Source organism: Corvus cornix, chromosome Z (assembly GCF_000738735.6).
Source record: "Corvus cornix cornix isolate S_Up_H32 chromosome Z, ASM73873v5, whole genome shotgun sequence".
In the NCBI taxonomy this organism is placed as follows: Eukaryota; Metazoa; Chordata; class Aves; order Passeriformes; family Corvidae; genus Corvus; species Corvus cornix.
Window position 1 is genome coordinate 56,468,433 of NC_046357.1, and position 18,630 is coordinate 56,487,062.

Sequence of the window (18,630 nt, forward strand, 5' to 3'; positions counted from 1 at the left end):
AGCTGAGAATGATGTGTGAACAGAGCCCTCCTGAGCTGTCAGTAAAGCGCCCACAGCTATTCTGTGATAAAGGGCAGGGGAAAGCAGATTGAGAGGCGTACGTGGAACACTGCGCCGTGGTGTTAAAGGCTGTCTCAGAGGTCTTCCCGTTAGAAAGGTTCAGATGGGCAATGATCCCAAGTTCCAAACAAAACACTGATGTAAACGGAAAACACACCCAAGCGCTGGGTGACGGTGTGCCCCGCCAGCGGGGCTCCGCCGTGCCCGCCCGCAGGTCCGCTCTGCTGCCCGGGCCCGGCGCGGGGTGCCTCGGGCAGAGCCGGGGACCAGACCCGGGGGCAGAGCCGGGATTCCCTGCAGAGGACGGGACGGGCAGAGAAAACCCGGGGGGCGGGGCGGCCTCGCCGCGGTGACTCAGCGGCGCGGAGCACCGGGCTGCGACCGGTATTTCCTGTTCCCCTGTCGCCCGCCGCGGGCGTTGGTGTGTGCGGGCGTGGGCCGGGGGAGCCGGGCGAAGGCACCCCTGCACCGAAGGGGCGGCAGCCGCAGGTGGGGACACGCCTAAGGAGTGGGCGCGCTGCCCGCCCATCCAGCCGCCAACACCCCTCCCCTGTGGTCCTTGCCCTCCCCATCCTTCCCCTCTCCTCCCCACCTGGGGGCGAGGCCGGCACCTGCGGTGGGAGCCCGCCCCGGCGTGGCCGCGCCGCCCCCGCTCGCGCCCCGCAGGAAATCGCCCGACTCGGCGGGAGCGGCCACAGCGGACCGGCCCCAGCCCTAGTCTCGGCCCCGGCCCCGGCCCCGGCCCCACACTCGGACTCGACGCCCTCGTCGCTGCCCGCTTCCGGGGCGGCGGGGCAGGGCAAGGCGCAGTCGCAGGGCAAGGCGCAGTCCCAGCGCCGGAGCGCCTCTGGGACCTCTGCTCTCGCTGCCGGCCACTCTCCGCGAGCAGGCGAGTATCCCGCGGGATATCCCCGCCCAGAACCCGCGCTCCCCGCCGCTTCCCTGCGCCCGGACAGGTGCGGTGGCCCCCAGCACCCTCTGTCCCCCGCGGCCGCTATCTCCACGTCCCGCCCCTGGGGCCGCGCTGCGGCCACGAGCTGCCCGGCTTCTCCTTCTCGTTCCTTTGTGTGCTTTGGGTTTTATCGCCCCCTCGCCTAAGCTCCTCGGGCGCGCTTTGCCGCCTTTGTCCGCGGGAGCCGGACCCGCCGTGCCCCCGCGGGGCCCTCCCGGGCCGGTCCCGCGCCCGCCGCGCACCTGGGCGGCGCGAACAGCCGGGCTCGGCCGGGGATCGGCTTTTCTCTAACGGGATTAAGCGGCTCTCGGTGACTTTTTCCGTGATAAGTACTTTCCGGGAGAGTGCGATACTACGTGGAAAGTAGAAGAGATGTCACCGGCGAGTCGGGGTGTTTGTTTACCCGGGTTATTCCCCGACGGGGGGGGCGGGTCCCCCCGTCCAGCGCACGCCCCCGCCGTCGAAGGCTTGGGCTGCCTTTGTTGCACAGAGAATTCCTGAAATCTTTATGTTGGCACATCCCGAGTGGATTCCATCCGTGCCTTGGGCTTTGGCTAACTGGGTCAGGGGAAGTTTCAAGTTAACAGGGAACTGTGAAACAAAGGAACAGGCAGTTCCAGAAGACAAATGTTTAATTGCCCTGTAAAAGTGCCTCGGCATTGACCATGTTTGCGGTGCTGGAGCCCAGGTGCATTAGATTTTCATCCTGGAGGGTCAGGGTTGATCTACCAGTGGCATGCACTTGCTTTAGTAGAAAAGCAACTTGCCCTTATTTACCTCGTACTTGAAACCTGTTTGCATATTTTTTCCAGCATGAGAAAGTACATGCTGTTTGAACATATTTGTGTAAGAGTCATATAACCAATCAGAAAATTTTCATGCTTCTATTGTTGCTTTCTAGTAGTTATTCACTTGAAACAGAGAAAATCTCTGAATTACCTGCTCCCTAGCTTCAGCTTATAAAATTGTTTGTGTCGGTTCCCACAGCTAAGATGACACTCGAGGGCTCCAGGCCCCACAGCTGTGCTCCAGCAGAGGCTGCAAAGGTCTGCTTTGTTTTAACCTTTGGACGTAATTATCGAGGTTGCATCATTTGCAACAAAATAATTTACCTTTTCTTTTGTTCCGCAAAGTTTTATATTAAGGATTGAGAACTGCGATTCACCTATAGTTCAGGGAAAATAAAAGAGAAGCTATATGTGCTATGACTGATAAAACTGCTTCTTTCATTTATGAAGCATTTGTTGTCTAAGGCTTTAACTATCAGCTCTTTCAAATAGTGATCCTTGTCAGGGTCCATGAAGTCCTGACATGGCAAGAATCAGGTACTGGAAGGCATAGGAAGTTTGCTTTGTGTGAATTAATACTAATTGAGAGATCATCTGCTTTAAGAGACTTTGAAATGTTTTGCATTCAGTAAGCATGTGTTTGCCACTTACACATGGTCAGTAAGATTTATATTTAGTATAACATTATCGTGAGGGCTGTCATTAGGCTTCCGAGGAAGTTTTCTGCATGTATTTGACTTTTAGGTGAGTTTACTGTTATAATTGCTTCTGGACTGTTACATGCAAACATCTTAGGCCCTAAACATTGGTTTCAAGTAGTGGCAGTGACTCCTCTTCCCTTTACAAAAGGATGTCACTGTGGACTGGAGAAACTGTGTCTAATTGTGTTTTGCTACTGCCCTGTATCACTGTCAGTAACTACTGAGGTGCTTAGTGCCACTGCGCTGGGTTTTTGTGAGACTAAAGGTGAGTGTTGGGAATTAGGCAGTGGAGTTGGGGTGATCCCAATACTTTGCATGAACTGTAATGTAAATAGAGCTCTTCAGAATGAAGCATCAAAGTGATTAAGTGTCTGATACTTTTATGATTGCTTAATCCCCCCTTTCCTGGTTCAGTGTCCCCTAAGGACAACCAGGAAATCTTTCTTAGTGATTAAAACAATGTTTAGGCAGCAGCATGGTTTACAAATTGGGATGTGCCATACCTTTATAAAACCTATATGCTTAAAAGCATTAGAAAGTTCCTGGGCCATAGTAATCCTCAAATGGGGAATGGCCTAATATTCCAGGACTACTTCAAAGCTGCATTTAACTTAGAGCAAATCTAGATGATAGCATTTGTGTGTGTGTTTTAATAGTTATCAATCTTGCCTTTCTCCAGAATTTCCTTGTAGGGTAAAGGAAACCTTGTGTTACAAGACTGTTCACTTTTAGTTGTTGAAATAACAGTACTTACGTACTCAGGGACAGAGTAACTTTTGTCATACTGTGGCTGCATCAGTTTCACCCTATTGTAGTAATTCTGGAACTGGTCATTCTAATGACAGGGGGAACAAAGCACTCACATGTTAGAACAGCTACAGATTTTTGAGGTTAGAGATTTTCAAGTCTGGTTTATTTTCAAATAGGTATGAAAATTCTGGGAAACTACTGGGAAAAAAAAAATTATTAAACTTGACAATTGATCCTTGGCATCAGCTGTAGAAAAGCTGTGGATCTTAATCCCAAATTGCAGTGGATTCCTGTGAACTTTGGAAGACTTCTCAAAAATGAGACAATCTATTTGTAATACAAGTATTTATGGTAGTTAAGTATATTTGGCATAATTTTGTCTTCTAATATATGCGTCTTGCCATAGTGAAGAAATGTTTGCAAACTGTGTGTTACCTACAAAGATTGGAGCACTGACATGGGTATGACTGGTTTTGCATGACCATGCTGGCATACACGCACCAGTGCACGTCGTCTTTCAGAGTCAAAGGTTCTGTCTCAGTCCCATGGCCAAGTGCGCTGAATTCATTGCAAACCTACACAGTCAAAATAGAGCTGTTCAACCACGGGCACTTTTTTCAATTATCTAAACCTATCCTCTTCCTCAGAAACAACAGCACCATGTTGGATCCCTATGTCTGCTCCCTTGAAAACTTTGCTTACTGCTTGTTCCCAGAGTTTTTGAAGCTTTCTGTTGCTCTTAAAAGACGATTGTCTTTTACCAGTACTTGGGTTATCCTGGTCCCACTTCAGAAAGTAATTTTTTTTCCCTGAGTAGGTAATTTATGATTTAGAACCTGCTGCAATTATGTAGGTATTTTTGTTTAGAGTTTGGGAGGGTTGTTTGTTTGTTTATTATTTGTGGGGTTTTTTGCTTAGTTTGGTTTGTTTGGGGTTTCTTTTGTTGTTTTGTTGGGGCGTTTGGGGTTTCGTTGTTGTTTTGCTTTGTTTTGTATGGTTTTTGGGTTTTGTTTTTGGTTGTGTTGTTTTGGGGTTTTTTTAACAGACTAAGCCAGCATTCAGCTGTAGAGAGCTGAAGTTATTTTTTACTTTAATATTACATAATTTAAACAGGTACTGACTGCAGCATAGTAATTAAACACCTTGATGCAGCAGCAAAGTACACACAGGTCATCTAATACATTAAATTATTAATGTTTGGGTTGGGTTTTAGTTGGCTTGTTATTGGGATTTTTTTGGTTTGTTTTTCTTTTAAAGCAGATTGCTTTTTGAAAGTGTATGACATTAGGGGATATTGTAACTTTCTGTTTCAAATGAGAATGCAGACTGTGTCAACTCCTTTCAGTTCAGTGTAAGATGGCCCTTGCATTTGTGAATGTATTTAGGATGTTTATGATCCAAACTTAGTAATAAGTAATAACAGAGCGAGCTGTGGGAGCTCTGGTTTGATATCTGGTATAGCATCTGCCCTGGTGTGTATTCCTCAGCTGCAGGCTTTGTTTTTAGGAAACATGAGCTACCCAAGTCTTCCTGAATTTAGGTCAGCATTGTCATTGTCTGATTGTCGGAACCTCAGATAACCATGGCTGCTAATCTAGGAAGAAAACGAAACTCATTAGTGCTCTCTTTTCACATGAATGTATGTGAAAACGACAGACAAAAATACTGCCTGATACAATAGTAGGGTCAATCAGAAGTGTGGGAGGCAAAATATAAAGCCCTTTTGTTCTGTGGTTTTTTTTTTTTTTTTTCCAATGCCTGCTCCCTTTTCATGCTTTTGTCTCTGCTTTTGTTTTGTACCAGCAATCTAGAGCTGCTTTTGAGAAATTTCTTCTTATTTCTTAAAGGTGTGCAATTATTTGGGGTGTGGTTTATATACATGTGAAGTGTCAAGTTTAGGATGTCTAGTTAGACGTGGGTATGTTTTCACTGACTCAGGCATGAGTTCACATATATTGGGCCACTGTGGCTTTTTCGTAAGACTGGCTCAATGATACCTCTCCCAAAAGCATTGTGTTGTTACAACCTCTGTTGTATCAAACTAATTTTTTAACATCCACGTTGTATTGATAAACTGAGCCTGAGCTTAACAATGCAGCCTTATCATAGCCAAGATTTCACATGTTGATTCAAGCTATTTGTTATTTGCTTTGCCTCATTAATTTTTGGTTGGGTTTTTTTAAGGCTTTAGAGAAAACCCATAAATCTCTCCTGCACGTCACTCTTAACAGCAAGGCTGTCTGTAGTCTGGCTTGCACTCTATTCTAACATCTGCTTCATCATCTAGCTCTGCTTAATAGCCAGCAGATTTGACTACTGGTGTCTCTAGCCTCCTTAGCACAACTTTGTATAAGCTGATTCTGAGAATCGCCAGGAACATATGGACTATTCAGGGAAGGGACGATCTCTAAGGAGGGGCCAAAAGCAACTGCAATCCCTGAAGCTGTGAGAAAGAAGTTTCCAGGTCCTCCTCTCTCTTTTCATTCCCACCTCCCACACTCCCAGTCTGATCCTTGATGCTCCTCTACCTTAAGATTTTTTTAACAGATCAGGCTTTACATATGTGCTGGTTGTGGTGCAAACAAAACACATGCATGTTCTGGAAGTTAACAATTGACTGCCACAGTTATTCTTATCACTTGAGCAAAAGCATGCATGAAGAGATGCTTGTTTCTTTGCTCTCTTACTAGAAGGATTCTTTGATCTGTAGCTATTACACAGATTTTTGTTGAAAGAGGAGAAAGAACAAGATTTTGTTTTTTTCACAAGATGGAAAGTAATTTGTGGCTGCATTGGGCAATGGTTGTCTCTTTTTTAGTTGGGTCTGAAGTGACTGAAGATGTGATCATGCTTCTGTCATCAGTTTACATGAAGTATGCTCTACATCTAATTAAGAGTGTATGACTGTTTTCATCTGTCTAGGATTAGAGCAAAGGAAGCTTTCGCTTTGATCTCGTAAATGTTTCTTTAATGGAGAAAAAAGCTCTGTCATTCTTTCCCCATTCTCAGAAATACATTGTACTTTCTGAGGCATCACATGTATGTTCCCAGTTAGGAAAATTGCACTGCTTTCTTTCCAATAAAACTTGGTTTCTGTTCTCCTGAAAAAACACAAAGACAGAAAAAGTGGAGTGGATGATAATTCTCCAGCAGGAAACAATGGATGAAGGTATGTTTTAGACTTTTTGTTGGCTCTACAAAAGCCGTCCTTCACTAACAATGCGTGTACTAGCAGCTTTGAATTTCTGCTTCCAAATAAAGTTGAAGGAAGTTGCTAAACTGTGAGTCAGTCTTTCTCCCTCTAGATACCTGGAGATTTCACGCACTATTTAACCGAAAGCAGTACTTGGGAGTAATTTGTGATTGTTGTGTGGGCTTGGCCTCTCTGTGTACAACACTAGTCATGGGGCTCCTTTTCTAGTCAGAATTAAAATGCTTTGCTCAAGGAGACAAAAGATGGACCAGAGCTGCACTTAATGCTTTTTAGACTTTGTATAGCACTGGCTTTGAAAAGTACTGTGGGGAAGTTTTTTAAGAATTATTTCTTAGATATATAAGGGGAAAGTTTAGAGTTAAAAAAGTGTTAAGGGAGAGGCTGGACAGAAAGAAATATCAAAACTTCATAGGACAAAGTGTGGTGATTGGTAACTGAAGTTGTTAATGAAACCAACTTTGAGGGAAGACTGGATTTTATCAAAATATTTCTGCTTTTGAGTAAAATAGAACTGTCATGAACTTCTACAGTCAGAAGATTCTTAAATACTGGAATTGTCAAAAACTGCTCACTTCTTGTCTTGTGTTTTCCTTCTCAGTACTGCCTTTACGATAGAGCTATCAGAAGTCAGGATGCATGCTGGCTTAATGACGTTAGCTGTGCTTTCGGGCTTCTAGTACTACTCTGCTTTCCTAAGCTTCTTAATGCTTTGTGTACAGATGTTTAAAGTTGTAGTTAAGTGAATTTTTTTTTTTTTTTGGACCTGGAGAAGAAATTTTTTGCTTAATTAATTCATGTGGTTTTAATATATTATTTTACTTAACACATCACTACATTTCAGACTACATACTCCTTATCAGCCTGCAACTATGTAGGTGAATTTTATTTTTTCCTCTGACAATTGTAGTGGTATTTCCTGAATCTAAAAAATACTTGATTTTAATTTGCTCTTCTGAGATCAGTCACATGGATTGCTAAGTAATTACTTGAGATAGTTCAGTGTGCACATGTGCTAACATAACCTACAAATGTGATTGAATATTAAACACCAAATATGGCTAATGCAGGATTGTAAGTAATGTAGGATCTCGAGACAGTTATACAAATCTTGTTGTTAAAAGCTAAATATTTTACACCACAAGAAATGAAAATTAGCTGCTTTCTTCTGGGTTTCTAAGTAAGTCGCATGCAATGTGATACAACCCCAACAGAAATACACACATGCCTAATAATACTTGGGAATAAGTAATATGCACACTTCTAGGCTTCAGTCTTCCTGTCACATCTCTTCTTTCTAAGGTTTTATCTCTATTGCTGCGTAAGTGCATAATATTTATATATGTAACTATATATATTTATAAGCATTCATTTCTTACTATCTAAGAAGCATTACATCAACATTTCCTTAATTAATTTTGCAATTAAGTACATCTCTTTGAATATTGCAATTTGACAGCACTGCGATGTTTCCGAAAGTCACTGTTACTTCTTTCAACATGTGCATCTGTCTCCACCTTAGTAGTCCATACCTGAGGTCTTTGGCACGCACAGTTACTTACCTCATGGTTAGAACAATTTTGACATGGGATGTGGCTTCTGGCATCATGTGAGGCACGTTTGAATGACTAGTAGGTATCATAATGGGAGTCACTAGCTTTCTTAATTCTGTACAAGACACATAAGGAAGTATTTCTCCATGCCTTTTCTGAGTAGATCAGATAAATCCCTCATGACACTTCTAATGTAGAGACCTTTCTTGCGCTTTCTGGTGAGAAAAGTTACGGCAAAAGCTATTTTTGTCTGTCACTCTCTAAAATGGTCTCAAGTTTTCTGTGCAGGTCTCTTTTGTTCCCTGGATGGATTTGACAGAGAAGTTACCTAGTGCTCCATTAGCAGTTGAAAGATTACAGACAGCAGAGATTTAGCAAAGGATTAGTCAATTGGAGAGTGTGCATTATCCGGCCAGGCTTAGAACCATGATTGTCTCTTCGATCATTTTCATTAGTGTCTTATTCAAATATCGAATTACATAACAATGACGTTTCTGGGGAATCTGGTAGGAGTTTTTCTTTGGTTCTTCTCTCTCTTCTACTAACTGTCCAAGCCTGGGAGAGGGGAAAAAAGCATTATTTTTATACTTCAAACTTGCAGCATGTTTTAAAAAGCAGCATTTCAAATAAGTGAAGAGTCATTACTTCAGTTGCAGCGTCTGCGTTTGGATGATAACTTAGCTTGGTGGAACTCTTGAGAAAGGCAGGATGCGGTACAAGAAGTACATAACTATTTTAGAAGCAGCGATAGGTATTACTCCCCTTAACAAGAGGGAACTGCTTCCTGAGGGTAGACATGCAAATCTGTGGCAACATCCAGGGTAAGTGTTAAAAAGCAATCAGTGAGAAACTACGGGAAAAATTGTGCTCACCTTGAATCATGCATTTTTAAAACTTGTTGTCAGAAAGAGGAGAGTTATTTATAAAACAGGTAATTTTTTTTTTTGTACCTTCCAAGCTCTGTATCTTCAGCAGTTGTGGTTGAACTTAGCAGTTTCATTAGAGATTTCTTTGTACTCCTTGTCCTTGGCTAGAGGAATAACTAGAAGATGGTGTTATTTCTAAATCAGGAGTTTGCTGAAGAAGAGAAAGGATAAACATGTGTATACTCATCAGAACAAAAATGAAATGGCTATTTTGTACTTTTTGCTTGCTACTAACCTGATGTATGTGTGTGTTTCCTGTCTCCCCATTTAAAAATATGCATATTTTTATTTTTATCTGTAAGAGAAGAAATTTCTAAAATGAGAAAAGAAAAACACTTTCGTCTGTGCAGGCAACTTTACTTCTCTGTTAAGAAGCAGGAGTTCATGATACTTAGGAATGCTGTTTCCCTTCAAGCAAGTTTTTCTGATTTTTGTTAAAAACAAACCAGAGTGCTTTCTTGTACCACACAACTTGAGTATTAGGCTTCAGAAAAATCCTTCTGTATGTAACTGTTGTGTGGAAAACGGGGTTGTCATTCTCTCCCACCTGCTCCTGTGTGAGTAGAACAGATGGATCGGTGTCTTCACAGTCCGTCTGGTCTCTTGTATTTTTGTAATACAATAGAATGCTGTCACCTTGTTTCAGACTTTGCAGAGGAGTGCAAACTATGAGAGGCTTTTGTCCAAGACCAATTAGTATGTTTCTATTGGTTTGGAATAGTTCTGTGTAAGCAAGACTTCAAAGAGAAACTTGATTGTAATTGTGGCTGTTTGACTATAATTGAATTGAGATTTATCTTTCAATTTTTCAGCAAAAGCGCTTTCTTTAATGCTGGTAGCAACAGTAAAAGCAAATAATCTACTATTAACCATATGATTTTTATATATTTCTTTCAGATCTATCTCCAGAACCACAAAAGCTAGTCTAGAAAATACACTTTTGTGCCTTTTTATTAACACAAGTGTTGTTCAGGTTGGTCTTAAATTTCCAGTGTTGTGTTAATGAGTGCTTGTAGGGCTTTTTGTTAAAAACTTGCCCATTAAAAGGGATTCTCAGTACAGTCTATTTGGACTCAGGACAGCAGAGTGTCCTAGACTGTGACTTCCTTTGATTGTTCCATATAAAATATCAACATGCGAATCTCCGTGATTTTTTCAGCTGTTCCTTATATGTTGATAAAATGGTACATGATTGTTCCTGCTGTTTTGAGAAGCTGTGTTGGAAAGTAATGATATATTCTTGTAGAATTCTTCTTGGTTTTCAAGTGGGTTAGTCTGGCCAAAGTCACAGCTTGAATCAAGCCCTCTAAAAATGAAACTTATTAACTGTAATGTCTATTTCTTTTGTAACTGTGATTGCTTGTCTTTCATCTACTACTGAGTATTAGTCAGTATCAAAGTACAAAACACACTGTTAAAATTTGTTTATATTTCCAGCATTCTTATTCTGACAACTCCTTACTTTCAGGGAGAGGTTTAGTTAATGTAATTGTTAGACATGGAATTTCAGGCTGGTTAAGATGTATTTGGATTATGCTTGGATTTGCCATTCCAACAGTTTCAGAAAAGCAGAAAAGCTGTTGTCACTGAACTGTAATAGGGATCCCTTTTATGTATTTTATTAAAAACTTCAGGGAATGAAAGGTTGGTAACCAGCAATAGTGGCAAAGTAAACCAAGCTTACATTCTTTGTTAAAAAAAATAAAAGTGTCATAAAAGTGTGAGTGTGTGTGTACAGAAAAAATTTGTAACATAATGAGACCCCTTCCGAAATCTAATACTGAATATAGGGTATAGGGGTTCTCATTTGTCAGCTCCTTACTGCACAAATCCAGGTCCATAATTAGATACTTGTTTTTCTTAAACATCTCTTAAAATAAAAAATAACACTAGAGTGTGATGCTAGGTCCAGAGCCACTGTTTGAAAGTTGTAAGAATTCTGCTTAAAAACCCAGACTACTGTGCAAAAGAAAGCCGGAAAGGCAGATATGCTATTTTGCTAAGATACTAATTTATATTTTCATATCGAAGACATTACAGAGTTAAGTTTTTCTACTTTCATCTTTGCTTGGAATAGTGATGTGATTTCTGTGACAGACAGATTGATTTTTATAAAGTTCGAGAAAGGGAAAATGACAGCAGCAGTGGTAGTTAGGTTTAGTTTGCTTGTGTGACTTTTCTGTAGCCTTCAGAATAGTATTCTGTGCACAGCCTGGAACAAGAAGGCTGAAGTTTGTTCATAATGCACAGTATAGCTTGTGCTGCTCTTTGGTGGTCACATAAACTCATATAAAGCATCTTTTGGTTCTGCAACTTCTGAAATCATGCCTTGATTTAAAACAGTAATTTACTTTTATAAAGATGCTTTTATGCTGGAAGAGCATGGGGAGAAAGGGGAAAATAACCTTCTAGTTTCAAGGTGTGATGTCATGCTTGCATTGTTGCATGTTTTAAAAAGTTAATCTGAACCAAAGTGTATTTTTTAAATATTTTAGAAGTTTTAATTTTGCTTTTTCGAACCTGTGACCTCATTATATTTGTGCTCAGGAAGAAGTGGGTGTCACACACAAGACACATCAAAACCTGGGGGAGACTTGTAGACAGTTGGGGAAGTTCTGCAGAATTCTTTCAGTATCTCTTTCTTCCATCTTTCAGGCTAATGGAGTATAAACCACAATGAAAAAACATCTATACATCGCAGGGGGTGGGGGGAACAAGCAAACAAACTCAAACTTGCTAAAAGTATGGCTAATATACTTTTCTAGGGAAGTCTGGCTATATCCTTCTTTGAAGATGGAACACTTTGGAAAGATGTTTTTGAGAGAAGAACTAAAATTACTGAGTTGCTTAAAATTACCAAGTTGCATGTTGGTTTTCTTTTAAAAGCAAAACAAAAGCCACCAACAAACCCTAACCACTGACTTGTGTTTCTATTTCTGTCAAAAGTTCCTTCTGCATCTTAGTTAAACCATTGATTTTCTCTTTTCCTACCAGGGGTAATGAAGGACTCAACCAAAGGGTCAGGGGGAGGGGGAGCCCCGTGACAGGGATGCTGAATGGAAGCTAACATGCTACTTGTGTCCAAGAGGGGTAGCTAAAGCCTGTTGAGCAGGGGAAGGAGGACAGAAGATTACACTGGGAATTGTTTCCTTTCTATCATTTGGCAACTTAAGTTCTTAAGTTACCATCTGATGTCATTGGAGCGCATGTATCTGATTGTTCTTACGGAGGTTATGCTCAAGACACAATACTGTTACTAGCTTTCCTGTGTACAGTCTTGTGCGAGCTAAACAATCAGACTAAAACTAAATTGAAACAAAAAGCCAGGTGGTTTGTGGAGAGTACCAGTGGAACAAAGTAACTATAAGTATGCTTCCTGTCAATATCCTATTTCATTGGCAAAAATACATTGATTGCTTTGCATGCAGGCTTGTGTGTAAATATTGCTGAGTATCTCCTTTTTTCAAACACTATTTCCACTTGGTTGCCAGGGAAGCTAAAGCATCCCAAACTAATCAGGGAAATACATTTTATATCCCCTTTATCTCTAGGACTTCAGTGGTCCAGGCTTCACAATCACTCTTTTGTGGTTATAGGTGACTGAAATGAAACTTTGTTTTTCAGGGAGCAAACTACTGCACTGCCGTCTCCTTGTGAGTGGGACTGGGAGCACAGCTGTACATCAAGCCCAAAGCATCACACAGCAAGTAGACAACGGCACTCAAAAATCATCATTCCTCCCAAGGTGACTAGTCAAGTTGCATCAGTTAGATCTGGCCATTAGTTTAAAATGATGTATTCTTGTCATGTGCTAGCTAAGATGTATATTCTTTTGACTATGTTTTTACAAGGTTTTAAGAAATTGTAGTTAATAGAGTTACATGAAATTAGATCTAGTTATTTTGAATTCCCAAAGAAACTTAAAATTATTACATGCACATCTGCTGAAAACTTGATGATGTACAACAGGCCTCCAGAAGAGGAGAGGTTTCTGCAATGAAGTCAATCTTCTGCTAAAGTTATGCAAATAACAATGCACAGGCCTGTACTAGTTCAGCTGTTAGTTAAACATTGGTAAAGAATGGATGTAATCTATGATGATGTCTTCAGCAAATATAAATATTTAGCATGGACTTGGGGATAAGTAAATTACTTTATTTAAGCACAAAGGGTTATATTAATGGGAGTTGCTTAGTGACTCAGTCCTGAGAAACAGAATAGCTGCACACAGGGAGAGTTGTTTTGCTGCATATTTTCTTACAGTACATCATTAAGGTAAATATAATCCTTTTGGCATATTAACCTTGCTTTTGAAACCTTTTCTCAAGTGCTTCCAGAAGGACTATAAAAAGTGTCCTTAGTTTTATGTGTTGATCAAACATGCTTGGCTTGTTTTTGTAAGTCATTAACAGATGATGATTTTAAGAGAGGAAAAGGTTTTTATGCTGATGTTTTGCAAAATTATACTTGACTTAACTTTCTTTTTTTAGATGAATAGCTATTGCTGCTTTAGTAATTTACTTAGAAACGTGCATATCTATTGTTCTGACTTTCTAATTTGTGACATACTTAGCCAAAGCTACTTCTCTGTTTTATTTTCTGGGAGAGAGGGAAAATTTGATCTGAGAATATCAGTGAAACATAGCTAGGCAGCAATGTCTCAGCTGAGGTCTCCAGCAGCCTCTGACATTTTCCTCAAAACAAAAACTTTCAGTGGTAGGGTATGCAAACTTTACACCAGGGAATGTGGATAGTAGCAACCTCAACTCTTAGCAAAAGAAACTCCAGAACCATTTATCAGCAAGGTCAAGATGGCTCAGAAGGTGCATCCAGCTGCTTTGTCTGTGGGCTTCTAGGAGTTGTAGAAATGGCAAGTGAATGACTGGTATGGCTGCATCCATCTGCTTTCTCCCTGATTTTTCTTGCTGTTCACTTTTGGACTCTTGCCAGCTCACTTTAGTAATTTGTGAAAAACATCACCCAAAAGTGGGCATTAGTACCCTAGCTGGGACCTTGCTGTTACTGAATAGGGCTGCAGAACTGCTTTGTTTCTTAATAAGCTCGTCAGCAGGAGGTTTGCCAGTATAAATAGGATGGGGAGAGGCAGAGCTTTGAAGCATAGTTTTCATGCTCTAAAGAACTAACTTGGCTGAAGAACTGCTGTCTGGAGATTTGTTTTTTAAATTAACTCCTATACCAGAAAAAAAAAAGTAACACATCTTTGTGTATGTTACGTCTTGTGTAATCTGCATATTCTTTTGCTTGTTTTTAATAAGGATAATGATCTCCATGAGAATAGGATCTTTGTTTTCTTTATTGCGTTGTCTTAATTAATTTGAGCCATAACAGTTGATTACCATGGTGAAGTTTTTGATGTTGTAGGGCTTGACTTCTAGTGGGGAAAGGCAGATAAATAGCTAAAAGCAGAGGATTGTTTCACAGCCTTGCCAGGAGTAATCAAGAAACATGGAGAAGAGAGGAAGGAAATGAGATGTAAGCAAAATGAATGTTCAAACAGAATGTGCCTGCTGTTTAAAATGAACAAGTTGGGGTTGGGGAAGAGATTTCCTTTTAAGTGTTGATACACATTTTTGTATGGTGTTTGGGGAGAAAAACAGTAAACACTTCTGTGGTTTGGATTTGTTTAAACTACATTGTTATTTCATTCTTTAGAATAACGGTACTAGATTTTGTAGCTTCTTAAAGTAGTAGAGGTCAAAGTGCTTATGCCAAGGAAAGTTGTTTCAATTTGCACAGTCTGTAGAGGAGGGGATGGGGGTGGTGTGTGTGTGTGCTCAAGCAGAGTCACTGTTAAGACCCCATTTTGCTCTCTAGCAGTAGGTCAAACAATTTCATTTCCTTGCCTTACTAGTGTAATTTTCAAGGAACTGCAGTGTAATTTAAAACATTGCTCAGATGAAAATGTGTTTAGAAGAAATAGACTGTATTTCTTTTTCTCCCAACTATAATTTTTGTTAACTGTTATCAAACACCTCTGAATATTCTCATGCTGTTTTATCTATCCTATGAATATGCTATACATCTATATTTTCTAATTGGCATATTCTTTGCAAAAAGAAAGTAGCAACAAACAAAACAAGCAGTCTTCTGGTTTTAAGTAGAATAAACTTGTAATGTGAAATCTAGTAGAACTGATGACTGTCCAAAACATTGAGGAAAATATTTATTACATTACATTATAAATATATGTATACATTACTGTATTTCATACTGTTAATGTCTAGTGCTGTTCCTAGTTGTTCAGCATGTAACAGTGTTTCAAAACTTTTTGCGAACTTGAAATTGAGTTTACGATTCGCTTACAACAGTGCTGCTTCTTGCTCTAAATCACTATCTACATTTTAAAATTTTTATCAGTTTGAGGTGTCTCAGTAAATCTGTGTCTAGGTTTAAAAAATTTAAAATAATTCTGCTCTTCAGAACATCAAAATAGGTGGCCTCATAAGTGACAGAGGATTTTACACTGTTGATTACCCCATAAAAAATATGTACAAAGTGTGGGATGCTTTTTATGTTGAGCTCTGTGTTTCTTCTTGGGACATCTATGCTTTCTAAAGTAACAGCCTTAGTATTGCTGCTTTGAGACTTGGAAAGTGCGTATAGCTGTTCGTCCGTACACTAGATCAGAGACAGCCAACAGACCAGACCCTGCAGCTGCATGCCAAAAACTTTATGTTGCATAATCACGAGCTGTACTTTGGAAGTGGAGACAAGGGGCAGGAAAATAATTGCATCATTCTGCTTTAAGCTGGCACTTGAGTCATGCAGTAACTATGCTATCACTCTATGATGCTAGTAGTATCATAGAGTGATAGCATAATTCAGGTGGAAAAGGACCTCAGGAAGTTTCTAGTGCAACCTCTCCCTCAAAATAGGGTCGTCTATTGAGATCAGAACAAGTTGCTTAGGGCTTTACCCAGCTGGGTTTGAAAACCTTCAAGGACAGAGACTGTACAACTTCTCTGCAGTGGATCCATGGTTTGTCTGTCCTGATGGGGAAGATTCTTTCTCCTTATGTACATCTGAACTTGTCGTGTTTGAGCTTTGGCCTATTGTCTTATCCATCTCACACTACTGCTAAGAACCTGGCCCCATCTCTTCAATCTCTTCCCATCAGCACGAATGGGCTGCTGCTGAGTGTCCTGAAGCCATCCTTCCTCCATGCTAAACAAACCCAGCTGCCACAGCCTGCTCTTGTAGGGTCAGTGCTTCAGCCCCCACCAGCTTGGTGACCCCCCGTTGGACTCACTTCTAGACATGGTAGCAAGTGCTAGAATAGTATTCAAGGTGTCTCTTCTCCAGTCCCCCCAAGACAGAGATTAAGATTACTGTGCTATACATGTGACAACCCCAGTGTAGAGCTGCATGTTTGAACTGTATGTATATAGCTCCTGAGCAGTTCGAGAGTCAGAGGTCAGCTACCTACACATCCTCTAATCCTGAAGGTTGAATCTGTTAGGGCCCAGCTTACTATATAAAGAAGCGGACGTAATTGGATTTATGAATCATTTAAGTAGGACTGGGCTGACTGATTTGTGTGATTTTGCAGACTGATGACAAATGGCAGTCTAAAGAGATTGCCTGGAAGGGAAGGGGGAAAGGCTGTTTGACAGCATGGTATTTTTAGAAACTTCTACAGTGTCTCTCATGACAGGATCATGAACACTTGCTTAAAAACAAGAGCAAAACTGACATCTCTGTTCAGATAGTTCAGCAACTGGACTAGCAGCCTACATTCCCAGTATCTCTTTCAGAAATCAATTCCCAGCTCTTTAAGGAGGTTGCCTGTTTGCCATGCTGTCTAGCAGCACACAAAGTGTTGAACTTTAAAGAAACAGAAAAATTGATTGTCAGAGGGACAAGGTTAAGAGGCTTGATGGTAGAGAGGAGGTGGAAAGAACCTGAGTCACAACATAGTTGCTGCAGGCAAGTTGCAGAACAGTCTTACTTGATTGGCTGCAGTAACTGTGAGAGGCAGCTGCTTCTTTTAAGTTTGCATCCTGTAGTGTAGTGTGAAATGGGTGTTCCCTCTGTGGATGCTAGAAGTGGCACAACTGCTTCATTCACAGTAGCAGTAGATAATTTATGGAATACGTCCTAGGTTTTGCATGACTCAGGCTACAGCAAGTGATCTTTCTAAATTAGTGCTACACAGACCATAGATTCAATGTGATTGTAGGCAAACAATGTCTCCCTTGATTACTTAAACTGAAAATCTCAATGGGAAATGTGTTCACTGTAAGTTATTTGCATGTTTTTCATAAAGTTAATACCAATAATCTTTCCATTAATGTTATTTTAAAATTTCTGTACACCTCCATAACATTCCATGGAATTCCCTGCAGATGCTGCTGCTTTGTGCCGTTACTGCACATGCAGAATAGTCGGTCCTAAATACTGCAGAGAACAGAGCTGCAAATTTGTGGCTGAGTTCATACAATTTTGACTTGGTACCCAGCCTTTACTCTACATGATGCAGTATCCCTTGCAGGACTGACTATAACTGGGCCTGCCGCTCTCATTTCAAAGGGAGACCAATGAGTGAAATGTGCATGCAGCCATGCCTCCAAACACTCAGGGTGCTTAGGGACCTGCACAGACACATCAGATCATTTGACTGGGGCTCTTGCCCCTCTTCTGCTTGTTTTGCTGTCCCAGGTGAGTTCTGGCTAGTTTATAGGTATTCTGTATCCACACTGGGGGGTCTTGGGTGTTTCAGAGAAGATGAGACAGAAGGAGGGGTTATATCTAATTGCAAACTATGTGCTTCTTTGAGCTGCAGGTTAGGGGGTTGTTTTTGTTTAACTTACAAGGGAAACTTATCACTGTTTACATTGGTACCTTGTATCCTTTCATTTGTTGTTTAGCTGACAGTATCTTCTTTTCATAAGGCCTACCTGCATATCCATCTTTGGAGGACATCCTGATCAAAGAGCAGGCCCGAAAGTTTGGTCTTGGTGGTTGAATTGCAGGATAAGAAACCTGGCAATCGTTACTACACTGTTTCTTACATCAGTCCATGCCATCACTATGAGCATCTGGGTATTTGGCCAAGCTCTAGAGTGAGCATGAGCACTAGAGGCCACTTAGTGCTCACATTTGCAGGCTGGTATGGGATGATTTATATGCCCATTGTGGCAGAGTAGCTGTTTAGTTTGAGAAAAAAAAAAAAGCAAGAAAGGATATGTATACTCTGCTCTTACAAGTGAGAAATTTTATGGACAAACATGAGAAATATTTTGATAAGCCCCCATGGATTATTTTCCATCTGTTATTGTAGGAAACGAAATGGCGACAAACTGATAGGCCCTTTCCAGATGGTGTTTTGTGGCAAGGGATTGAAAACCAGCCTATCTTGCTTGCGTAACTGTGGTCAGTTCCCACATCTGTGTTACACTTACCTCAGGTTAGCTTAGTGTGTTAACCCTGCTTGCTGACCTACAGCTCAGGGAAGTATAGCCTCTATTAGTGATAACACCTTGTGGCTTTGATGAAGTCACAGAACATGCCAAAAGGAGGCTTTAGGTCAAGCCACAGCTTTTGTCTGGAACCACAAATAATCCTCTTGGCCTTGGACAGGATAGGCAGACCCTTAGATTGCTCTGACTGGCACTGCATGCACTCCTCAAGAAGCTGTGTCTAGTGGGGGAACCAAGTGGTAGCTGTTC

At 41.0% G+C, this 18,630-nt stretch overlaps 1 protein-coding gene across 4 annotated transcripts in view; it reads left to right on the plus strand.

The window, feature by feature from the left end:
- TJP2 (tight junction protein 2) overlaps positions 1-18,630 on the plus strand; it is a 64,792-nt gene that overhangs the window by 365 nt on the left and 45,797 nt on the right. Inside the window, exons 1-2 of one of the 4 annotated variants that reach the window (XM_039566517.1) lie at positions 464-549; positions 12,566-12,686. Coding sequence is in view for 1 of the 4 variants with exons in the window: in XM_010392998.4 (XP_010391300.4) it covers positions 8,724-8,836; positions 12,566-12,686 (234 nt within the window). In the remaining 3 variants the exon portion in view is untranslated. Of the gene's footprint in view, positions 1-463; positions 550-602; positions 950-8,589; positions 8,837-12,565; positions 12,687-18,630 lie in introns of those variants that run through there. The other 3 variants (XM_039566516.1, XM_010392998.4, XM_019281967.3) reach the window with 3 other exon arrangements.